Source organism: Rana temporaria, chromosome 13 (assembly GCF_905171775.1).
Source record: "Rana temporaria chromosome 13, aRanTem1.1, whole genome shotgun sequence".
In the NCBI taxonomy this organism is placed as follows: domain Eukaryota; kingdom Metazoa; phylum Chordata; class Amphibia; order Anura; family Ranidae; genus Rana; species Rana temporaria.
In genome coordinates, this window is record NC_053501.1 from 3,309,899 (window position 1) to 3,336,126 (window position 26,228).

Here is a 26,228-nt window from a genome sequence, read left to right on the forward strand (position 1 = left end):
ATTGTGTCCACTTTAATTTGTTACCGAACTACTGTGGGGTGTTTATATATTTAAGTAATTAGATTAACGTTTATGGTAGCTGATCATTCAATGTACTGATATTACTGTTTACAGTTTGTATTGTTTAGGGTAATGTGATCGTGCTCCTCCCTGATCCTGTGTACTTTATATTCTTTGTGAATTTATAATAAAGTCAGTTACAGTTTGTACCTAATCTATTGTCGTCTAGTTCTCGGGTGCAATGCTCAGCTATAGAGTAGAGGAAGCTGGATCTTGATGGAGGCACCGAGGCTGGGTGCCAGGCGCTCCATCGCATTTGGTTGACAGCGGTGTGATGCTTCCAACAGTTATTTGTATCATTTTCCTTCCACTTCACAATTATGTGACACTTTGTGTTGGTCCGTCACATAAAATCCCAATAAAATACATTTATATTTTTGGTTGCAACATGTGGGAAATTTCAAGGGGTATGAATACTTTTTCAAGGCGCTGTATATAGAGGGGTATGAATACTTTTTCAGGGCGCTGTATATAGAGGGGTATGAATACTTTTTCAAGGCGCTGTATATAGAGGGGTATGAATACTTTTTCAAGGCGCTGTATATAGAGGGGTATGAATACTTTTTCAAGGCGCTGTATATAGAGGGGTATGAATACTTTTTCAAGGCGCTGTATATAGAGGGGAATGTACTGTATGCAGCACCGCATGTGATCACTCCGAGGCCCTACAGACCTGAGATTCAGGGAGAGAAGGAACGTGCCGGGGCAAGGAGTCAGGAATGTAGACCAATATGGGGCATAGAAGACGGGGGGGGGGGGGGGGGGCGCGATGACGTCTCTCACCTCCGCTGTGCTGAGTCTCTGATAATTTCCAGCCCAGGAGAGAAGTTTTCTGTCTTTTCCTCCAGAAATCAGAGTGCCGTCTCTCTGCATGCACAGCGCGAAGATCCCGCCCTCGTGGGCTCCCTGGACAGCATGGCTGATCCTATTGGTTCCTATAGAAATACACAACCTCATCACCACATCAAAATTCTCTCCTACGCTGCTCACACTTTGTCCTCACCCGGCGCACCCTAGAATGTCTTCCCCCACCACTCGCATACCAATCCAGGTGCACCCTACAATGTCTTCCCCCACCACTCACCAATCCCAGGGTACACTAGAATGTCTTCCCCCACCCCTCACATACCAATCCCGGGGCACACTAGAATGTCTTCCCCCACCCCTCACATACCAATCCCGGGGCACACTAGAATGTCTTCCCCACCCCTCACATACCAATCCTGGAGCACACTAGAATATCTTCCCCCCACCCCTCATATACCAATCCCGGTGTACACTAGAATGTCTTCCCCACCCCTCACATACCAATCCTGGAGCACACTAGAATATCTTCCCCCCACCCCTCATATACCAATCCCAGTGCACACTAGAATGTCTTCCCCTAAACCTCACATACCAATCCCAGCGCACACTAGAATGTCTTCCCCCACCACTCGCATACCAATCCCGGTGCACACTAGAATGTCTTCCCCCACCACTCACATACCAATACCAGCGCACACTAGAATGTATTCCCCCATCCCTCGCATACCAGTCCCGGCGCACACTAGAATGTATTCCCCCACCCCTCGCATACCAATCCAGGCGCACACTAGAACATCTTTCCCCACCCCTCACATACCAGTCCCGGCGCACACTAGAATGTATTCCCCCACCCCTCGCATACCAATCCAGGCGCACACTAGAACATCTTTCCCCACCCCTCACATACCAATCCCATACCAATCCCGGCGCACAGTAAAATGTCTTCCCCCCCACTCCTCGCATATCTAATCCGGCGCACACTAGAATGTCTTCCCCCACCCCTCGCCAATCTCGGCACACACTAGAATGTCTTCCCCCACCACTCACATACCAATCCCGGCGCACACTAGAATGTGTTCCCCCATTTTTTTAACCTTTTCTAAATTCTTAAGGACAGAATAAGAAAAAAGAGAGTTTTGACCTTTTCCCCAAACCAGAAGGTTCCCGCTGGAGTCTCCTGTGATGGTGTCCCCATTCTCCGAGAAAGTGACGCACAACACGAACTTCGGTTTTTCTTGTTTCTGTGGAACGATAAAAAACGTGGTTTTTGGTTTGCGCAAAATTTATAGCGTTTACAAAATAGGGGATCGTTTTATGGCATTTTCATTAATATATATATATATTTTTTTTTACTACTAACGGCGGCGATCAGCGATTTTTTTCGTGACCGCGACATTATGGCGGACACTTCGGATAATTTTGACACATTTTTGGGACCATTGTCATTTTCACAGCAAAAAGTGCTAAAAAAATGCACTGGTTACTGTGAAAATGACAATTGCAGTTTAGGAGTTAACCACAAGGGGGCGCTGTAGGGGTTAAGTGTGACCTCATTTGTGTTTCTAACTGTAGGGGGGGCGGGGCTGGACGTGTGACGTCACTGATCGCCTTTCCTTATATCAGGGAACACACGATCGATGACGGCGCCACAGTGAAGAACGGGGAAGCTGTGTTTACACTCACCTCTCCCCGTTCTTCAGCTCCTGTGACCGATCGCAGGACACCGGCGGCGATCGGGTCCGCGGGTCCCGGAGCTTCGGACCGGGTCGAGGGCGCGCGCGACCCACGGCTGGGCACTTAAAGGGGACGTACAGGTACGTGCCTGTGCCCAGCCGTGCCATTCTGCCGACGTAAATGTGCAGGAGGCGGTCCTTAAGTGGTTAAAGGGGGTGTAAAGGTAAAAATGTTTCCCTAAATATCTTCCGTTCCCTTAGTGCCGTCCTCCTTCACTTACCTCATCCTTCCATTTTTGCTTTTAAATGTCCTCATTTCTTCTGAGAAATCCTCACTTCCTGTTCTTCTGTCTGTAACTACACACAGTAATGCGAGGCTTTCTCCCTGGTGTGGAGTGTCGTGCTCGCCCCCTGACCTTGGACTACAGGAGAGTCGGGACGCTCTCTACGTTGCAGATAAAGGAGCTGTGTGTTAGTGGGCATCCTGACTCTCCAGTAGTCCAAGGGAACCCAGAGCTCATGGTGATAGAACAACCACTGATTGGCTGTTCTATCACGCCACCCCCAGACACTTTTCAGGTGACATATAAAAGTTTTCTCCTAAAGAAAAAAGTCATTTTTCAGAGAATGACGAGCGATCGATCGTACCTCAAACAATCCTTGCTTCTTAATCAGAGCGCTTCCTTCCAGCGTCCAGAAGTAGAGGTGCGATTTTCCGCAAGTCACGATGATGTTTGTGTCCGTCGGATGGAAGTCGGCTACAAAAACCGCTTCATTGGAGCACTGCGAAGGAATAAAACGCGACAAAAAACATGATTTTCCGAAATAAACTCCCATAGAAAAATAAAAGCATCACTAAAGGTCCGGAATAAACCGGTTACAGCGAGTCCAGGAGTCGGCATGGTTTTAAGGCTTCTTTAATGCATAGTAATCTATCTATGATGTCATAGTGCACAGGCCTCGGATTCTACAACTTGGAGCGTCTTGATAAAGTTTGCTTTCACAGATAAAGAGAACCTGTTACCTTCACATCGGCCAGCTTCTCCTCCTTCTGCCAGTCCCACATGGACAGCACGTGGTCATTGGAGTCGTCCACCGCACACAGGCTTCCTCCGCCATTCTAAACAAAAAGAAGAATATTATCTGAAGTCCCGCCATAGGAAGTCCCAACTACAAGGAGAGCATTAGATACACAGTGCAGGGGTCATATTTGTCAGTTTACCTGTCCTTAGATATGGTGGCTGCATTAGTTTTCCTTTTTCTAGGCCATTATCTATATGATCCTGCCAGTAACACACTTGCAATCGTAGGGTGACACTCGCCATACTGTATCTATGGAGGAGCAGCATTGTCACCATAGGGCAGGAAGTGGTAGGACTATGGAACACCTCCCTCTCTGCATAATGTGAAGGGGATGTTCTGCAGTCCGAAGGAATGACCTGGGCAGAGCGGTTGGCACTTCACACAAATCTACAAATGTACCGTATCAATCGGCGTATACCGCACACTTTTTTGCCCTGAAAATCAGGGCAAAATCACGGGTGCGCGATATATGCCGATACCCGCGCTGTGTTTGAACCACTGCGCCGACATATACCGAGCGCAGTACACTCGGGCAGGCTCGGCTTCTCTCGCGGTCACGTCCTGTGCGTCCTGTACGCTACGCGAGAGGAGCCGAGCCTGCCCGAGTGTACTGCGCTCGGTATATGCCGGCGCAGTGGTTCAAACACAGCGCGGGAAGCGGGGATCGAGCGGGGAGGACACCACGATGGCCGCAGAAGGACGCCGGACCGGACGAGGCCGCCAATGGACGACGGGCAGGACACGATGGACGACAGGCAAGACACCGACGAGGGGCATCCAAACTGTAAGTATTTTTTTTTTCCAGGAATTTTCCTTCAAGTTCGGGGGTGCGCGCTATACGCCGGGGCGCGTTATAGCACGATAAATACGGTACTTCTGTACGGACGATGGAAGCAATAGGAACCCCGCACACAGACCATAATCTCCTTCCTGTATTCCAGCAGGAGCGGGTTGTGTCCTGAGAAAGCGCTGTGCCTAGTAGGAAACATGTCAGGACAGAACTGGCCCCTGAGGGCCCCTATAATAAAGGAAGGTTATTATTCTGCACCGCTCATGTTACAATTGATGGATTTTGTGGAGACAAGACAGAGATATGATTGTAGAGTGTGGAGTTGGATCTTTCCGGGAGATCAAGGACACAAGCGTGTCATATGATGATTTACATGGCCACGCCCACTTATCCATGGTCGAGTAAAGAGACCTTTATTATTATATTATGTGGATCTGCGTTCGAAGAGATGACGGATAATTGTAGAAACGACGTATACAAGATCTGAGGTGTTCCACAAGAAACCATTACAAACACCATTAGGCCCACGTGGTCGGTCATTACACGTGGCCTTCCAGGAAAAAGGACACAACCAGACATCAGCTTCTGCCATAACTTACCGATTTGGAGAACGCCACACAGGTGACAGCGCGATCGAAGTAACCCATGCCAATGACGTGCAACGTGTTGAGGGTCACAGAATCCCAAACACGGACATGTGGTGGTAATTGCTGGAAAGACAAAAGATGATAATCCCGATCACAACCAATTCATTAAGGAGCATCATGGGAAAATTCTTATGGTTAATCTGAACATATTGTTATCTATGAACACGTTACAGTATCGGTAAGAAAGGGCGCCGCGTGAAAGGTTCAATCAAAATATAATTCCTTCAATTATCGGGTGGCTGAAGAACTCGTCAATCCCATCCCAGGAGAAACCCAACCATTCCCTCCACATACCGGCACCACAAATCCTTCCATTCCCTCCACATACCGGCACCACGAATCCTTCCATTCCCTCCACATACCGGCACCATGAATCCTTCCATTCCCTCCACATACCGGCACCATGAATCCTTCCATTCCCTTCACATACCGGCACCATGAATCCTTCCATTCCCTTCACATACCGGCACCATGAATCCTTCCATTCCCTCCACACACCGGCACCATGAATCCTTCCATTCCCTCCACATACCGGCACCACGAATCCTTCCATTCCCTCCACATACCGGCACCATGAATCCTTCCATTCCCTTCACATACCGGCACCATGAATCCTTCCATTCCCTCCACACACCGGCACCATGAATCCTTCCATTCCCTCCACATACCGGCACCATGAATCCTTCCATTCCCTCCACACACCGGCACTGTGAATCCTTCCATTCCCTCCACATACCGGCACCATGAATCCTTCCATTCCCTCCACATACCGGCACCATGAATCCTTCCATTCCCTCCACATACCGGCACCATGAATCCTTCCATTCCCTCCACATACCGGCACCATGAATCCTTCCACTCCCTCCACATACCGGCACCACAAATCCTTCCATTCCCTCCACATACCGGCACCATGAATCCTTCCATTCCCTCCACATACCGGCACCACAAATACTTCCATTTCCTCCACATACCGGCACCATGAATCCTTCCATTCCCTTCACACACCAGCACCATGAATCCTTCCATTTCCTCCACACACCGGCACCATGAATCCTTCCATTTCCTCCACACACCGGCACCATGAATCCTTCCATTCCCTCCACACACCGGCACCATGAATCCTTCCATTCCCTTCACATACCGGCACCATGAATCCTTCCATTTCCTCCACATACCGGCACCATGAATCCTTCCATTCCCTCCACATACCGGCACCATGAATCCTTCCATTCCCATACCGGCACCATGAATCCTTCCATGAATCCTTCCATTTCCTCCACATACCGGCACCATAAATCCTTCCATTCCCTCCACATACCGGCACCATGAATCCTTCCATTTCCTCCACATACCGGCACCATGAATCCTTCCATTCCCTCCAAATACCGGCACCATAAATCCTTCCATTCCCTTCACATACCAACACCATGAATCCTTCCACTCCCTCCACATACCGGCACCATGAATCCTTCCATTCCCTCCACATACCGGCACCACGAATCCTTCCATTCCCTCCATATACCGGCACCACGAATCCTTCCATTCCCTCCACATACCGGCACCATGAATCCTTCCATTCCCTCAACACAACGGCACCCATCATGTGAGTCTCAGCTGTCCCTCCACCCCATCATGTGAGTCTCAGCTGTCCCTCCACCCCATCATGCAAGTCTCAGCTGTCCCTCCACCCCATCATGTGAACCTCAGCTGTCCCTCCACCCCATCATGTGAGCCTCAGCGGTCCCTCCACCCCATCATGTGAGCCTCAGCGGTCCCTCCACCCCATCATGCGAGTCTCAGCTGTCCCTCCACCCCATCATGCGAGTCTCAGCTGTCCCTCCACCCCATCATGCAAGTCTCAGCTGTCCCTCCACCCCATCATGTGAACCTCAGCTATCCCTCCACCCCATCATGTGAGCCTCAGCGGTCCCTCCACCCCATCATGTGAGTCTCAGCTGCTCCTCCACCCCATCATGTGAGTCTCAGCTTCCCCTCCACCCCATCATGCGAGTCTCAGCTGCCCCTCCACCCCATCATGTGAGTCTCAGCTGTCCCTCCACCCCATCATGTGAGTCTCAGCTGTCCCTCCACCCCATCATGTGAGTCTCAGCTGCCCCTCCACCGCATCATGCGAGTCTCAGCTGTCCCTCCACCCCATCATGTGAGTCTCAGCTGTCCCTCCACCCCATCATGTGAGTCTCAGCTGCCCCTCCACCGCATCATGCGAGTCTCAGCTTCCCCTCCACCCCATCATGCGAGTCTCAGCTGCCCCTCCACCCCATCATGTGAGTCTCAGCTGCCCCTCCACCCCATCATGTGAGTCTCAGCTGTCCCTCCGCCCCATCATGTGAGTCTCAGCTGTCCCTCCGCCCCATCATGCAAGTCTCAGCTGTCCCTCCACCCCATCATGTGAACCTCAGCTATCCCTCCACCCCATCATGCGAGTCTCAGCTGTCCCTTCACCCCATCATGCGAGTCTCAGCTGTCCCTCCACCCCATCATGCGAGTCTCAGCTGTCCCTCCACCCCATCATGTGAGTCTCAGCTGTCCCTCCACCCCATCATGTGAGTCTCAGCTGTCCCTCCACCCCATTATGTGATTTTCAGCTGTCCCTCCACCCTATCATGTGAGTCTCAGCTGTCCCTCCACCCCATCATGCAAGTCTCGGCTGTCCCTCCACCGGCCATGGGTGCTCAACCTGTGGCTCTCCAGCTGTTGCAGAACTACAATTCCCATGAGGCATTGCAAGCTACTGACTGTTACAAGCATGACTCCCAAAGGCAGAGGCATGATGGGACTTGAAGTTCTGCAACAGCTGGAGAGCCACAGGTTGAGCACCCATGCTCCACCCCATCATGTGAGCCTCAGCTGCCCCACCACCCCATTATGTTATTTTAAGCTGTCCCTCCACCCCATCATGCGAGCCTCAGCTGTCCCTCCACCCCATTATGTGTTTTTTAGCTGTCCCCCCACCCCATCATGTGAGCGTCAGAGTGGAAGTGGGGAATTTCCCATCATAGGGCTGAGCATTGTGTTCTGGTTCAGGCCTGCTTGGATTTGATATGCTGGTGGGGAGGGGGGGGGGTATTTCTGTAGCTAGGAATATTTTCTGATGTTCACCAACTGGACTCTAGAGGGTGCCAAATAACTAAAAGGAACAGATTGGGTCTGGATGAGAACGCACAATGCAGATGCATGTCACTCAGGGAGACGCATTCAGAGAACATCCAATAACAAATATCACTCTAAAATGTTTGTGGATAACAACATTTTAATGAACAGATAGAAATGTAAAGCTCTGCACAGCAGTTGTCTGGTAAGGCATGCATATAGAACCCCATGGGCCCCTGCTCTCTACAAATACAGGGGCCACCGTCTGGTCTGGCCTGCCCTTCTGTGATCACAGCCTACCTACCTCGAAGAAGTGTGATATGAGGGGTGAAGATGCAGGAATTGGGGTGATCAATTTGAGACACTCCCTCTAGACCCGGGACACCAACTATAAACCCGGGCTATAAACCCGGGACACTCCCTATAAAACCGGGACACTCCCTATAAAACCGGGACACTCCCTATAAAACCGGGACACTCCCCATAAAACCGGGACACTCCCCATAAACCCGGGACACTCCCTATAAACCCGGGACACTCCCCATAAACCCGGGACACTCCCTCTAGACCCGGGACACTCCCTCTAGACCCGGGACACTCCCTATAAACCCCGTGACACTCCCTATAAACCCCGGGACACTCCCTATAAACCCCGGGACACTCCCTATAAACCCCGGGACACTCTCTATAAACCCCGGGACACTCTCTATAAACCCCGGGACACTCTCTATAAACCCCGGGACACTCTCTATAAACCCCGGGACACTCTCTATAAACCCCGGGACACTCTCTATAAACCCCGGGACACTCTCTATAAACCCCGGGACACTCTCTATAAACCCCGGGACACTCTCTATAAACCCCGGGACACTCTCTATAAACCCCGGGACACTCTCTATAAACCCCGGGACACTCTCTATAAACCCCGGGACACTCTCTATAAACCCCGGGACACTCTCTATAAACCCCGGGACACTCTCTATAAACCCCGGGACACTCTCTATAAACCCCGGGACACTCCCTATAAACCCGGGACACTCCCTATAAACCCGGAACACTTCCTATAAACCCGGAACACTTCCTATAAACCTGGCACAGCCCCAAGGATCCTTTTTGAATACAAGGCTGCTGCAGAATAAGTAAGTAATCCCCCCCCCCCAGGCTGATGCAGAATCGGTCAGCCTCGGGAGATAATGCCAGGGAGAGCTGATCTCACTTTATTGGAATCACTTACTTTGCCATCCTTGGATGTCCCGGCAACCTGGCCTGTTGCTATGGTAATTTTATCAGGATGGACCGCAAGGCTAAAAGAGAAAAAAGAAAAAAAAAAAAAAGAAACTTCTGCAGACTTCAGCAAGGTTATTAATAATGAATGCGGCACACTTCTAAATCTGAGGACATGGCGGGTGAGTCACTGTCTGCCTGGCATGGTGCCCACCCTTCTCAGCTTCATAGAGGAATATTAACCCTTTCCCACCATGGGAACATCAGACGGTCAAAAACGATGGCCAAGCTGTGCAACCAGAGAACAACTACCCCCAGCATGCTCTACCAGCTGGAAGTTGTCATTCTAGATTGGGAAAATCTTTATCAAGTGCAGAGCTCAAGATCATTATTTTACTTTTAGACAGAGAAGTAAAAAAATATTAACAAGAAAGTCCGAAAAATGAAAAACCTCCCCCACCTATACGGTACAATATGTGCTTCTCATCAATGATAACCAGAGGGTATCAAATATTGCTTAGAAGGCCGGCCATACATTATACAATTTTCCTTTAGATATTTCCATATCATACAAGGTCACACCTAATGTCTTTCAATATATATACAATCAGGCCGGCTCTTACACTACATAGTCAAAGGTAAATCTAAAGGGAATTGAAGAAAATTGCATAATGCGGTCTGACGTCCCCCTGCGACTCAGCAAGGAGCAGGAGCTTCGCACAATGGAGGGTTGTGACTCACAGGGGGCATCCAGGACCACAGCAGAGAGGACACTGCTTACTCACAGAGCACAGTGGCCAGGATTTGCTGTGACTCTGAGCTGCTTTATCATCTATTGGAACAATAAGGTTCTGCTTATTTACTATTAAAATGGCGGCTATGGTTGGGTATAGGCAGTATGGGTGGCTATGGGCAGTATGGGAGGCTATGGGCGGCTATAGGTGGCTATGGGCAGTATGGGTAGCTATAGGTGGCTATGGACGGCTATGGCCAGTATGGACAGCTATGGGCAGTATGGGCGGCCATGGGCAGTATGGGCGGCTATGGGCAGCTATAGGCTGCTATGGGCAGTATGGGAGGCTATGGGCAGTATGGGAGGCTACGGGCAGTATGGGAGGCTACGGGCAGTATGGGTAGCTATAGGTGGCTATGGACGGCTATGGGCAGTATGGCAGCTATGGGCAGTATTGGTGGCTATAGGTGGCCATGGACGGCTATGGGCAGTATGGGTGGCTATAGGTGACTATGGATGGCTATGGGCAGTATGGACGGCTATGGGCAGTATGGGTGGCTATGGGCAGTATGGGTGGCTATGGGCAGTATAGGTGGCTATGGGCAGTATGGGCAGCTATAGGTGGCTATGGGCAGTATGGGCGGTAATAGGTGACTATGGGCAGTATGGGCGGTTATGGGCAGTATGGACGGCTATAGGTGGCTATGGGCAGTATGAGCGGCTATGGGCGGCTATGGGGAGTGGATCTGACAGTTTTGGGATTTAGGGGTTTATACGTTTTTAAGGGCCTCTCTGACCACTTTTTTTTATAAATTGCCATTTTTTTTTACACATCTGGCTGCTTACAAGACATTCTGGCTGCTCTCTCTCTTCTCCGGCTCTGGACGCTCCTTGATAAAGTGTGAATATAATGATGTCAGCGTCACTCTCTGAATCATTGTACTAGGAGTGCAGATCGCCATGGAAACACACTCCCAGGGGGAGGGGCCATGACACCCTGCATTCACAGGAAGTGTTCTGAATGAGTGTCATTCACCCATAAAGAGGATCTGGTCAGGATCGCAGAGCAGCCAGTCCACAAAGGACAGCACCGGAAAAGAGGGGAGTATCGCAGCGAGAGCAGATTTATTCGTTTTTATATTTGCTGAGCGACGAATTATAAAAACTAGAACAGAGCTTTAAACTGAAGGCAAAGATTTGTTGTACTACATATCATCTTTTCTCCACATTTTCCTGGTGTGACTCCCCGGTGGTGCCGCGCTCAGAGAGGAGTAATGGCGGACTCACCACTTGACGTCATCGTTGTGACCCGTGTAATGGCGCTGCAGCTGTTCTTCGACATTATACAACACAACAACAGAAGCTATAAAGTAAACCGTTTCTCCGGTGGGTAAAAGGTACAGATTGGTGCGGCAGTCTCGCCCGCGGTAGCCGTAGCTGGAATATTGGTTAAGGAAGCGCCAAGTCTCACAGAACGTTTTCTAAAGACTATCTGAGGTTGGGAAGGCGGCACCCCCAGGGCGGAGCACGCCATGCACAGAACGGAGGAGATGAGCAGCATGGTGGGCACTGCCAAGACTACTTACCCTACAGCAGTGGCGTAGCGTGGGGGGTGCAAGTGGGGGAAACCGCCCCGGGCGCAAAATTTTGAGGGGCGCTGTCACGAGTGTGGAGAGCAGGCAGCACCGACAACAGATGGGACATAGGAACATATGCATGAGGTCACCACTCCAGGCTTCACCAGTCATTATCAAGCACGCTCTGCTCTTCCCTACAGCCACCGCTGTCTCACACAGTGGATCATGTGACCAGACTGGAGCTAGCGGAAAATAGGTAAGGTCAGGGGGGGGCGCAAATTACTTGCCTCGCCCCAGGCGCTGACAACCCACGCTGGTTCTTGGTATGCTGACGCCTTAAGAGTTCCCTTCACCGGAACTAAGGGGCCAAGTCCAACCCCTGAAAAACAACCCCTGCATCATGATCCCCTCTTCACCAAATTCACTTGGACCAGTGCGCATAAAGACATGGGGCCGGATTCAAGTAGATTTGCGCATTTATTACGGAGGCGCAGGGCAACGATTTTGCCCTGCGCCCCCGCAATTTTTTTTTGCGCTGGCGCAAGAGCGCGCAATTTAAATGATCCCGTAGGGGGCCGGAATCATTTCAATTAGGCGCGTTCCCGCGCCGATCGTAGAGCGCATGCTCCGTCGGGAAACTTTCCCGACGTGCATTGCGGCAAATGACGTCGCAAGGACGTCATTTGCTTCAAAGTGAACGTGAATGGCGTCCAGCGCCATTCACGATTCACTTACGCAAACTACGTAAAATTCAAATTTCGCGACGCGGGAACGACGGGTATAAGTAACATGGGCAGCCTTGCGCGAAAACCGCCGTACGTAAATGACGTAAATTGCGTACGCAGGGCTCGCGCAACGTTGTGAATCGGTGTTAGTATGCAATTTGCATACTATACGCTGAGCACAACGGGAACGCCACCTAGCGGCCATCGCAAGAATGCAGCCTAAGATATGCGGGCATAAGAGCCTTATGCCGCGCAGATCTTAGGCTGCAGTCGGCGTAACGAGGTTCCTGAATCAGGAGCATTCGTTACGCCGGGGCAAGTAAGCAATTGCGCTGTGTAACCTATGGTTACACAGGCGCAGTTGCTTCTTGAATCCAGGCCATGGATGAGAGTCCTGACCTCAATCCCATAGAACACCTTTGGGATGAATTCGAGTGGAGACAGCGTGGAGAACCACCCCCTCAAAGCCCCGACCTCTAAGGGTCCCGGTGGTCCCCAGATGGCATCCCCCTTCTTTTTTTTTTGTTCATCAGCACCCAAAGCCCCCCTGACTTTAATTCGTGGCTCCCCCCGCTTCTTAACTTGTGACACTCCCCCCACTTATCAACTTGCGTCACCCCACCCCGGTTCTCTGCTCCGGGGGGGCCATGCCTGAAGCTGCTTCAGGGGACCCAAAATTCCTGATGGAGGCCCTGCTTACACCCATAGTAGTGAAGAACGGCGGGAGATACACGAAACCCCGCAGGTGAAGAAGCAGATTTGTCATTATAGAAGGTAACAGCTTAGGTGACGCGGGAATATTGACCCGATTTAACCAAAGTAAGAATCTGGGGCCAGATTCAGGTAGAAGTGCGGCGGCGTAACGTATCGTAGATACGTTACACCGCCGCAAGTTTTCATCGCAAGTGCCTGATTCACAAAGCACTTGCGATGAAAACTACGCCGGCGGCCTCCGGCGTAAGCCCGCGTAATTCAAAGGGGCGTGTGCCATTTAAATTAGGCGCGCTCCCGCGCCGGACCTACTGCGCATGCTCCCTTTTGAATTACCCGCCGTGCTTTGCGCGACGTGACCTCATTTTTTCGAACGGCGACGCGCGTAGCGTAATTCCGTATTCCCGGACGGCTTACGCAAACGACGTTAATTTTTTAATTTCGACGCGGGAACGACGGCCATACTTTATACAGCACATACGTGGGCTGTGTAAAGTTAGGGCACCCAAAACGACGACTAACTTTGCGACGGGAAACTAGACTAGCGGCGACGTAGCGAACGCGAAAATCCGTTGTGGATCGCCGTAACTCCTAATTTGCATACCCGACGCTGGTTTACGGACGAGAACTCCCCCCAGCGGCGGCCGAGGTACTGCATCCTAAGATCCGACGGTGTAAAACAATTACACCTGTCGGATCTTAGGGCTATCTATGCGTAACTGATTCTATGAATCAGCCGCATAGATACTCTGAGAGATACAACGGCGTATCTCCGCTGTGAATCTGGCCCATTGTGCCCGGAGTCCGGCTTTAAGGCCGCCTTGAAGTTCATGGTGGACGCCATCAGAAAAGGATACACCCATTCCAGTTTGAGCCGCGACGTCGGGAGCTCCCCCTTGGCCTCCAGGTTATAGGATTCCACTTGGTCTTTGGGCATGTACATGGTGACCGGCCGTCCCCTCAGGAACATCTTCACATATCCTTCCTCTAGAAAAAAAAGAAAGAGAAAAAGTTTTCTTCTAGAATCCAGAAAAAAGGCGAAACGCGCCAACTTGTGAAATGAAAGTGTTATGGAGGAAGAAGCGTGAAAAGAAAACACGAGACCCGGGCAGCAAGTTTAGTAATTCTTTAATAAAATGAGTGACAACATGCAGAGTGAGAGATCACAACACTACAGATGAAGAATGATACAAAGAAAAATCGGGAATATACAATCTCTGTCATACGATCACTCCATGGACGTGTGTGGGTGGAGCCATGGATCACGGAGAAGATATATTTAACCACTTAAGGAGCGCCTAACGCCAATATACGTCGGCAGAATGGCACGGCTGGACACCGGCACGTACAGGTACGTCGCCTTTAAGAGCCCAGCCGTGGGTCGCCGTCACACGCGACCCGGTCCGAAGCTCCGTGACCACGGGACCTGATTGCCGCCGGTGTCCCACGATCGGTCACAGGAGCCGAAGAACGGGGGGAGAGGCGAGTGTAAACACACCTTCCCCGTTCTTCACTGTGGCAATGTCAACGATCGTCTGTTCCCTGATATAGGGAACGACGATCACCGATGTCACACGTCCAGCCCCGCCCCCCTACAGTTCGAAACACACATGAGGTCACACTTAAACCCATACAGCGCCCCCTAGTGGTTAACTCCTTCATTGCAATTGTAATTTTCACAGTTATCAGTGAACTTTTATAGCACTTTTCGCTGTGAAAATGACAATGGTCCCAAAAATGTGTCCAAATTGTCCGATGTGTCCGCCATAATGTCACAGTCACAAACAAAATCGCTGATCGCCGCCATTAGTAGTAAAAAACAAAAAAAAATATTAATAAAAATGCCATAAAACTATCCCCTATTTTGTAAACGCTATAAATCATAAAACTATGCCCCATCGTTGGTGTCATTGCGAGGAATTTGGCCCCATCATTGGTATAATTCAAAGGAATTGTGTTCCATTGTTGGCATCAGTGGGAGGAAAAATGCCCCATTGTTGGTATCAGTTGATGAACTAGTGTCCCAAGGGCCGGATAAAAACAAGCAAAAGGGCCGCATCTGGCCCCCGGACCACAGTTTGGAGACCACTGCATTAGAATGATAGATCTTCTTTAAATCACAGTTCTCTCCCCCTGAAGATCCTGCCAGTGAAGTCCTCCTAATGCAGATTCCTGGGATGGGGGGGAGGGGGGGTCACAACTCTGCTCCTCTAACACAATTGTCACCCACATGTAGTCCATGGCCCAGATTCAGGTAGCAATTGCGCCTGCGTAACCATAGTTACGCAGCGCAATTGCTGACTTGCGCCGGCGTAACGAGTTCTCCTGATTCAGAGAACTCGTTACGCCGACTGCAGCCTAAAATCTGCGTGGCATAAGGCTCTTATGCCCGCATATCTTAGGCTGCATTCTTGCGTTGGCCACTAGGGGGCGCTCCCATTGTGATCTGAGTATAGTATGCAAATTGCATACTAACACCGATTCACAACGTTGCGCGAGCCCTGCGTACGCAAATTACGTAGTTTGCGTACGGCGGGTTTCGCGTAAGGTTACACATCCTAATAGCAGGCGCAGCCAATGCTATAGGATACCCACGTTCCCGCGTCGCGATATTTAAAATCTACGTCGTTTGCGTAAGTGAATTGTGAATGGTGCTGGACGCCATTCACGTTCACTTTGAAGCAAATGACATCCTTGCGACGTCATTTGCCGCAATGCACGTCGGGAAAGTTTCCCGACGGAGCATGCGCTTTACGATCGGCGCGGGAACGCGCCTAATTTAAATGATTCCCGCCCCCGGCGGGATCATTTACATTGCGCGCGCTTACGCCGGGCAATTTTGCCCGCGCGCCCTCGCAATTTACGGAGCTACTGCTCCGTGAATCGAGGGCAGCGCAAATTATTTGCGTGGGCGCAGGGCAAAATCGTTTGCCATGTGCCTCCGCAAATAAAGCGCAAGTCGTACCTGAATCTGGGCCCTTATTCTTCAGCTACAGTGGGAGGGGGCGTGGCTGCACCTGGTCACACCCAGTCCTGCCAGCACCGCCTGTTTTTTTCAAACCCCTCCCACTGTGAGCTGCAGTGGCTGGGAGGGGGGAGTGTGTGAGACCCATGGGGGGAGGGGCATATACATCACTAAGTGACTGGATTGGGTGGTTGGGTTCATCGATAAGGTGACCCGTCTGTCTGTGTGTGGAGCGTATGACAGAGATTGTACAAACCTGCTAAAAAGAAGCCATACACAACACATGAGAAATCAGGAGCCGCTAACAGAGAGAAGTTACCATGCAGAAAAAGAAAACAGTTAATAGCAAAGCTGGAAGTAGCTGCTGGGGGACTTGGGGTTTTTGAAGCTGGGCGATCGGGGGAAGGGCACAACGCTCGGACTGTTAGTCAGCGGCAGTGACATGTTCTTGTCCAATGAGAACTGCCCGCTCTCGGGACTGGGCAGTTCCTGTGTCAGCTGGTCAATGGATTCAGCCTGGCTCTTATAGGCGTCAAGCAGTTGCGAAGCCATCAACACCTGAACGGTTACTACAGAACACGGCACATACCAAAGAAAACACAAAGAAAGGAGGGGGAGGCGTGAGGTCCATGGTAACAGAATAAGCAAAAAGAAAGAAATAAAAGGGTTTTCTATTTATTGTGTGGGGAAGATATTATGTGCTGCACCAATAATTCACTAAATAAACCTGAATGTCTAATAGGTCAGTCCACCCAAAACTCATATTCAATTCTCCATTCCTGCCGGGAACTAAACCAACCAATAGTTTCTTCGGGACTCCCAAGTTCTCGGGTCTGTACACCCGCTGTGCCCATTATGAGGGGTTCCCACCATCCCTGTGCTGAGTTCCCGGGTCTGTACACCCGATGTGCCCATTATGAGGGGTTCCATCATCCCTGTGCTAAGTTCCCGGGTCTGTACACCCGCTGTGCCCATTATGAAGGGTTCCCACCATCCCTATGCTAAGTTCCCGGGTCTGTACACCCGATGTGCCCATTATGAGGGGTTCCATCATCCCTGTGCTGAGTTCCCGGGTCTGTACACCCGCTGTGCCCATTATGAGGGTTCCCACCATCCCTGTGCTGAGTTCCCGGGTCTGTACACCCGCTGTGCCCATTATGAGGAGTTCCCACCATCCCTGTGCTGAGTTCCCGGGTCTGTATACCCGCTGTGCCCATTATGAGAGGTTCCCACCATCCCTGTGCTGAGTTCCCGGGTCTGTACACCAGCTGTGCCCATTATGAGGAGTTCCCACCATCCCTGTGCCGAGTTCCCGGGTCTGTACACCTGCTGGGATGATTAGGGATCCTGTCTTGCCTGGACTTTATTAGTGAAATGGTAACCAGAGGCGCTGGACACTGGCCACTTTTGGATGGACTGACCCCTTCAAGGACAACTCCTCAGAGGCTACACAAGTGGAAAGTTGTGACGAGTTCAGTCGGCAGTTGCTTTCTGGAGACTCATCAGGCCGGATCTCATACAGAAATGTGCTGGGAAAGCAGACAAGCCGTGTCATTGGACCGCTGACTGGCAGAACCGCGTTGAGTCTAATGCAACGTTTATCTTCATCACCAACACTTTCTATGGGGAGTTGTCCTTCAAAAAGCTGCAAAACAATTTATCTTAAAACTCCCCTGAAGAGACACGCAGAGAGAAGTAACCAAATGTGGGCGTTTCCCCTGCGGACATCCCGCCATGCCTTCATCGGTAATTGGATGTTTGAGACATTTGTCCATTCTGGGACGATATTTCACCAATACAATGCAGAGAAGACTGAACCATTCCCATCAGTAGAAGGATCTGGAATCCAAAGTCATGGCCACACACCAATGCCGACCCCCCAATTCCAAGTGGATCCCCAATAAACCGATCCTTCTTACATTTTGAGATTTAATGCAATTGAATAGAAAGTGGAATCAAATATATCCTGAGAATATCCCTCGGATTATAAACGTCCCTCAACCTTTCCCTGACCCGAGATCACTGAAGCCAAATTAGCACCATCAGTAGGCTAACCCTGAGGCTTCCCCAATCAATTTTATATACTTTTAAAGGAAAGATTAGACTTTTATTTGGTATTTTAATATTATCGTCAAACTTCTGTAAAAACATGTAAAAAAAACAAGTTTAATACTGTAACTGTATCAGACATTACAGTATTAAAGAGAGGTAAACTGCTATCTTCAGTCTGAATAAAGCTTTCCCCGCCTGCATGTGGTCAATATGCCATAATGGACAGTGATCACATGATCAGGAACCTTTCTGATTGGTCCTGATTGTTAGAGGAAGTAAAAAGCCACATACTGGACCGTGTGCTAGTAGAAAAGAAACGTTCACCCGTTTCCTACCAAGTCTTCTATAAGATGCCCAGAGTCCATTGTTACTATCAGAGGGCCTTCTATTTAATAGGAAGACGGTTCATCTTTACCAGCCAGTGATTGGTTGAAGCGGTGCGGCGTCTCGTCTTACAGTGCGGAGGAGGCAGGGATGGACTGGCCATTGGGACTACAGGGAGTTTCCGATGGCTCAGTGGGCCGGCTAGCGGACCGCCGCCCCCCTCCGCTCCTCTGTCTCTCCCTTCCCGCAGCGCTCACCTCATCTCCCTGCCCACAACGCTCAACTGGGGGGGGGGGGGAACAAAGAAGCAGGGGGAGGACCAGAGGAGCAGGGGGGACGACAGAGGAGCATGGGGGAGGGGACAGACAGCTGACTCAACAGCTATGGCCTGGGAGTTTCTCACTTCTGCCTAATCTTGTCCCATAAGGGGGGCACCAAACTGATTCTTTGCCCCGGGTGAAATAATGTCTACCTTCCACACTGGTACTGCCTACAAGAGTACCAGTACCAGCCATTCTACTCTAATAAAGTAAAACGGCTAGTGAAGGGGCTTGGGTGGCCGGGGGGGGGGGGGGGGTGCGGGAGTTGTCCAGCCGCTGTGGGAGAGACCTGACGAAGTGGGCCAGTCTGGATGAAGTCCAGGGCCAAATTTTTGTCCCAGTCCAGCCCTGGGAGGAGGACATCGGACTACAATCACATGGTTTGTAGATTCTCCTTTATGATGGCTTCCTCCCTCCGTCCACACAGATACCAGCGGGCCAAAGGACTTCACCGAGTGTGACCGATAGAAACATTAGAATGTAAGCTCCTGTGGCCACAAGGACTGCCGTGAATGGTTCAGTCTCTGCTGTGAAGTGTCAGGACCATAGAAATGAATGGGGGTCGCGGACGGAAACTTCTTTCTTTATACAGAGAGGAGTTTTAAAATAAAATGTTTGAGATTTTAGGCCTTCAGGTGTCACCATTAAAATAATTATTTATAACATAAAATCTTTATTACAAATCTAACCAAGATGAACGGCTGGAGTATAAAATTCTACAATTGGAACCATAATTATGCTACAAGCCGACATACAGCATTTCATCTTTGTGGGGGGTTTTCTTACAGGGATCTCCCAGAGCCGGCCAATCAGAAACACAGAACTGACCCCTCCTAGGAAGGGAAATGTCATGAAAGTACCAAGAAAGGAATTCCCAAGTCTGGAGCTGCAGAGCGGCCAATAGATTTTCAGCAATGAGCTGGATGTGCACCTAGTGGCAGAGAGGGGGATGGGTGGGCGATTTATAGCGAAATTCTGCGACTCAGATAAATTTGGATAAATAATTTTTCTAGGTTTCTTTTTTTTCTAGTTAACTTTTTGTATGTAAGAGAACCTCAGAGTTCTCTAACCCGGACATCTCAGTCCTGGTTTGTTCCTCCACTAACCATTCAGAGACATCCAGGCCGTTCCTTTTCCTGGAGCTAGGAAGCGAGAGGCTCAATCCATTCCAACAAAACCCTTTCCTGGAAAGCTTCCTCACCACTACGAGAGGTCCAATCCATTTCAAGTCCCTTTCCCTGGAGAGCTTCCTCACCTCTATGAGAGGCTCAATCCATTCCAACACGTCCCTTTCCTGGAGAGCTTCCTCACCACTACGAGAGGCTCAAGCCATTCCAAGTCCTTTTCCCTAGAAAGCTTCCTCACCACTACGAGAGGCTCAATCCATTCCAACAAGTCCCTTTCCTGGAGAGCTTCCTCACCACTACGAGAGGTCCAATCCATTCCAACACACCCCTTTCCTGGAAAGCTTCCTCACCACTACGAGAGGTCCAATCCATTCCAAGTCCCTTTCCCTAGAAAGATTCCTCACCACTACGAGAGGCTCAATCCATTCCAACACGTCCCTTTCCTGGAAAGCTTCCTCACCACTACGAGAGGTGCAATCCATTCCAACACGTCAATTTCCCTGGAAAGCTTCCTCACCACTACGAGAGGTCCAATCCATTCCAACACGTCCCTTTCCTGGAAAGCTTCCTCACCACTACGAGAGGTTCAATCCATTCCAACACGTCCCTTTCCCTGGAAAGCTTCCTCACCACTACGAGAGGTCCAATCTATTCCAACACACCCCTTTCCTGGAAAGCTTCCTCACCACTACGAGAGGTCCAATACATTCCAACACATCCCTTTCCTGGAAAGCTTCCTCACCACTACGAGAGGTCCAATCCATTCCAAGTCCCTTTCCCTAGAAAGCTTCCTCACATCTACGAGAGATCCAATCCATTCCAAGTCCCTTTCCCCGGAAAGCTTCCTCACCACTACGAGAGGTGCAATCCATTCCAACACGTCCCTTTCCTGGAAAGCTTCCTCACCACTATGAGAGGTCCAATCCATTCCAACACGTCCCTTTCCTGGAGAGCTTCCTCACCACTACAAGAGGTCCAATCTATTCCAACAAATCCCTTTTCGCTGGAAAGATTCCTGACCACTACGAGAGGTGCAATCCATTCCAACACGTCCCTTTCCCTGGAAGGCTTTCTCACCACTACGAGAGGTCCAATCCATTCCAACACGTCCCTTTCCTGGAAAGCTTCCTCACCACTACGAGAGGTCCAATCCATTCCAACAAGTCCCTTTCCCTGAAAGGTTTTCTCACCACTACGAGAGGTCCAATCCATTCCAACAAGTCCCTTTCCCTGGAAAGCTTCCTCACCACTACGAGAGGTCCAATCCATTCCAACACGTCTCTTTCCCTGGAGAGCTTCCTCACCTCTACGAGAGGTCCAATCCATTCTAACAAGTCCCTTTCCCTGGAAAGCTTCCTCACATCTACGAGAGGTCCAATCCATTCCAACACATCCCTTTCCCTGGAAAGCTTCCTAACCACTACGAGAGGTCCAATCCATTCCAAGTCCCTTTCCCCGGAAAGCTTCCTCACCACTACGAGAGGTCCAATCCATTCCAAGTCCCTTTCCCCGGAAAGCTTCCTCACCACTACGAGAGGTCCAATCCATTCCAAGTCCCTTTCCCCGGAAAGCTTCCTCACCACTACGAGAGGTCCAATCCATTCCAACACGTCCCTTTCCCTGGAAGGCTTCCTCACCACTACGAGAGGTCCAATCCATTCCAACACGTCCCTTTCCCTGGAAAGATTCCTCACCACTACGAGAGGTCCAATCAATTCCAAGTCTCTTTCCCTAGAAAGATTCCTCACCACTACGAGAGGTCCAATCCATTCCAACACGGAACCAACTGCGTGCCCACAAGGGAGCCAATAAGATCTATTATATTGTACAGAGATTTTTCCTCCATAAGAAAATGTTAACCGAAAATTCTGATGACAGCCATGATGTTCCTTCAAAAGGAAACGTCCCGGCACCAGAAACACTCCGGAACCACCGAACATTTGGCTGTAAAATGAATTTTGTTATACATTTTTGATATTGGCTGAACATTCCATTTCAGATTTTATGAATCCCTACCCCTTCAAAGTTATTGTGCCTCAATATCATATCCAAACAACATAGGATCTTCAGTCTGGGTCCCCCCGTTTTCAGGGACACCCCACGTGTAAATTGATTTGTCTACTGAACCCGAATCCAGCTCTACTTGTTCCAAGTTTCCATTGCTGTCTGGGCCCCTGGAGAGGAGGATTCGTTGAATTTCCTTGGTAACGGTGATCAGAGGGACAAAGTATGGGGGGCTCCCTACAACTGGGACAAAACAATATTTAGTAGAGGAGGATTAGAACCTCTGCCAGGTGTTTACTATTTCCATCCCCACTGATGGTGGTTACTGAAAGTAGAATCTTACCCAAGAGGGAAACAGTAAGAACTGACCAGGGTTCTAACCCCCCCTCCACTGGAACGTGCTTTCAATGAGAGACAGCCAGAAAATGAGCCCATTCTGGAGGTTAGCAATGGCAGCTCCCCGCTGGTCTCCTGGAGGCCACCATATTGGAGCTTCATAGGGAGAGGACAATGAAAAGATTGGTGAAATGCTGTATGTTGGCCAGACATTGGTGAGAATCAAGCCTTGTGAGGTGAGTGTGGATTATATACCAGATTAACAAAATCAAAAGCAGCAGACGCTAATCGCTAGCTACCGGCTACAAGCGCTAAGCTACGGGTCTACACACGGGACGTCACACAGACAACGTGGCTGCACAAGCAACATCTCTCCAGTGCCAAGATATTTCAGGATTTGGTTTCTGGATGGCAGGCTTTATTCATATACTGTAAACACCGTACATGAAGAAACTCGCCATATTCTGGCTTTTCCTCAAAAACAAGGTCACCATTCTGTCACCGAAAACCCCACGTCAGGGACATGGATATCAACCGTCCAATGCCTTGGGGCCGAGTGACAGTATTGGTGCCGAACCAAAACTCCTGATCACCTTGGCAACAGTGTGGTTTAGAGCGTGCACCAAGCCTAACGTAGCAATCCTACCTTTGCAGTGCGTCACTCTCCGCTTCCCTTGTGATTACAGAAACAGAAAGAGAATTCCGGGTAAAGATGTGTTTACAGCACCGCGGTCACATACTGACTGCCCCACCCCCAAGGAGGTCACATACTGACTGCCCCGCCTCCAAGGAGGTCACATACTGACCGCCCCACCCCCAAAGAGGTCACATACTGACTGCCCCACCCCCAAGGAGGTCACATACTGACTGCCCCACCTCCAAGGAGGTCACATACTGACTGCCCCACCCCCAAGGAGGTCACATACTGACTGCCCCACCCCCAAGGAGGTCACATACTGACTGCCCCACCCCCAAGGAGGTCACATACTGACGTCCCCTGTGTACAAAGCCAGCTCCATAAAGACATGACTGTGCCCCCCCCATGGACAAAGCCAGCTCCATAAAGACATGACTGTGTCCCCCCCCCCCCCATGTGTACAAAGCCAGCTCCATAAAGACATGACTGTGTCCCCCCCATGTGTACAAAGCCAGCTCCATAAAGACGTGACTGTGCCCCCCCCCCCCTGTGTACAAAACCAGCTCCATAAACACATGGCAGTGCCCCCCCCCCTCGAGTACAAAGCCAGCTCCATACAGACATGACTGTGCCCCCCCCGTGTACAAAGCCAGCTCCATAAAGACGTGACTGTGCCCCCCCCCCCCCGTGTACAAAGCCAGCTCCATAAAGACGTGACTGTGCCCCCCCCCCCCGTGTACAAAACCAGCTCCATAAACACATGGCAGTGCCCCCCCCCTCGAGTACAAAGCCAGCTCCATAAAGACGTGACTGTGCCAAGCCCCCCCCCCCCCCCGCCGTTTACAAAACCAGCTCCATAATAACAGGACTGTGACCCCACTGATCACCTGACCTCATCTCTACTTTTGGAAGACCTTTGGTATAATTTCTTCTCATTCAGCATCAGTACCTGCCCTTAACTCTATGGAACACCTTTGGAATGAGGTCTTCCCATCTAAAGGTGTACAGAGTCCTGACCTCAACTCTATTGAACACCTTTGGAATGAGGTCTTCCCATCTAAAGGTGTACAGAGTCCTGACCTCAACTCTATTGAACACCTTTGGGAAGAATGTGTGAGCCAGGTCTTCTCATCCAACATCAGTACCTGAGGTCCACCTGATAGTGGACACTGATAAGAGGGACAACTCCATATTGATAACCATGGGGGGGGGGAGGGGGGCAGTTTCATGATAATGGCCATGGGGGGGGGGGGGGTTAACAGCTCTATAATAATGGCAATAGGGGGATGGGGGACAGCTCCATAATACACAACCATGGGGGGGAGGGGAGACAGCACTGTAATACGGGCCATGGTTTTGAAACAGAATGGGGGTGAAGGGGGCACACTGTGTAGGAGACCCCCAAGAATTGGGAATATATACGAGACATAAAGGGGGAAGGTCCACACTCACCAGCACTGAAGACCGGATCTTTGGGTTTGCTGAAAAACAATGGAAGATGAAAGTTATTGTGGAACATGAAACGTTTCTTTTCTGTAGAAGAGACGTGAGCGCCCCCCGAGGAGCGGAGCGTGGACCATTCTCCCCCCCCCCCCCCCGAGGAGCGGAACGTGGACCATTCTCACCCCCCCCCCCCCCCGAGGAGCGGAACGTGGACCATTCTCACACCCCCCCAAGGAGCGGAACGTGGACTATTCTCAAAACACCCCCCAAGGAGCAGAACGTGTATTATTCTCACCCCCCCCCCCCAAGGAGCGGAACGTGGACTATTCTCAAAACACCACCCCCCCCCCCCCAAGGAGCAGAACGTGTATTATTCTCACCCCCCCCCCCCCAAGGAGCGGAACGTGGACTATTCTCACCCCCCCAAGGATCGGAATGTAGACTACTCTCACCCCCCCCCCGAGGAGTGGAACGTGGACTATTCTGCCCCCCCCCCCCGAAGAGCGGAACATGGACTATTCTCAGACCCCCCCCCGGAGGAGCGGAACGCGGACCATTATCACCCCCCTAAGGAGCGTAACGTGGACTATTCTCACCCCCCCGAGGAGCGGAACGTGGACTATTCTCACCCCCCCCCCCGAGGAGCAGAACGTGGACTATTCTCACCCCCCCCGAGGAGCAGAACGTGGACTATTCTCACCCCCCCCGAGGAGCAGAACGTGGACTATTCTCACCCCCCCCAAGGAGCCGAATGTGGACTACTCTAACCCCCTCCCCCCAAGAAGCGGAACGTGGACTATTCTCCCACCACCCCCCCCCCCCCCCGAAGAGCGGAATATGGACTATTCTCGGAACCCCCCCCCCCCCCCCCGAGGAGTGGAACGTAGACTATTCCCAGACCACCCCCCCACCCCCCGAGGAGCGGAACATGGACTACTCTCACCCCCCCCCCCCCACTCTCACCCCACCAAGGAGCGGAATGTGGACTACTCTAACCTCCTCCCCCCAAGAAGCGGAACGTGGACTATTCTCCCCCCCCCAAAGAGCGGAATATGGACTATTCTCAGACCCCCCCCCCCGAGGAGCGTAACGTGGACTATTCTCACCCCCCCCCGAGGAGCGGAACGTGGACTATTCTCACCCCCCCCCCCCGAGGAGCAGAACGTGGACTATTCCCCCCCCCCCCGAGGAGCAGAACGTGGACTATTCTCACCCCCTCCGAGGAGTGGAACGTGGACTATTCTCACCCCCCCCCCCGAGGAGCAGAACGTGGACTATTCTCACCCCCCCCGAGGAGCAGAACGTGGACTATTCTCACCCCCTCCGAGGAGTGGAACGTGGACTATTCTCACCCCCCCCCCCCCCCGAGGAGTGGAATGTGGACTATTCTCACCCACAGAGATCAGGAAGAGGAAATGTTGGGGGACATATTCTGTCACTTTGGTTGGGTTCCCTCCCCCTCCATCAATGGATTTCTATGGGAGATCATATCAGTGTGTGGAAAACGTACAACCAGCCTGCCCATTCATGGATGGCAATTCAGCCGATCCCTGCTGAACGATCCGTGTATATCTGGCTTATCATGTGACCTCCTCCCTTCCCCCAGTGCATGGCGTATTCACAAACCAGCGGCCGGCATCTGTCATCCCACGCAGAGCCGACTTCCTGAAGAGATCCCATCAAAAGAATCTCTGGAGCCGGAAACATCCGACTAAAAATAACATTGTCCGGCCGGCGGTGAGGAATTCATAAACATTGTACAAGAATGCTGCACAACGTCTCTGCATGGCGGCTCCACCACAGCCCAAATATCTCCAGATCAAGGGAGGCCGCGGATCAGGGGGGGGTGGGAGGCAGATTGGGGGAGACCACGTAT

The 26,228-nt window shown here is 51.0% G+C and overlaps 1 protein-coding gene across 3 annotated transcripts in view; it reads right to left on the reverse strand.

The window, feature by feature from the left end:
* The window catches only part of EML1 (EMAP like 1), a 54,233-nt gene that overhangs the window by 16,500 nt on the left and 11,505 nt on the right, over window positions 1-26,228 (reverse strand). For 2 of the 3 annotated variants that reach the window (XM_040333019.1, XM_040333018.1), the window contains 10 exons: window positions 24,362-24,390; window positions 22,919-22,945; window positions 14,002-14,131; window positions 11,419-11,568; window positions 9,409-9,478; window positions 5,013-5,123; window positions 3,565-3,660; window positions 3,189-3,323; window positions 2,009-2,108; window positions 844-995 (listed from right to left, as the gene is read on the reverse strand). In XM_040333019.1, the coding sequence (XP_040188953.1) occupies window positions 844-995; window positions 2,009-2,108; window positions 3,189-3,323; window positions 3,565-3,660; window positions 5,013-5,123; window positions 9,409-9,478; window positions 11,419-11,568; window positions 14,002-14,131; window positions 22,919-22,945; window positions 24,362-24,390 (1,000 nt within the window). The remainder of the gene's footprint in view (window positions 1-843; window positions 996-2,008; window positions 2,109-3,188; window positions 3,324-3,564; window positions 3,661-5,012; window positions 5,124-9,408; window positions 9,479-11,418; window positions 11,569-14,001; window positions 14,132-22,918; window positions 22,946-24,361; window positions 24,391-26,228) is intronic. The other variant, XM_040333017.1, reaches the window with a different exon arrangement.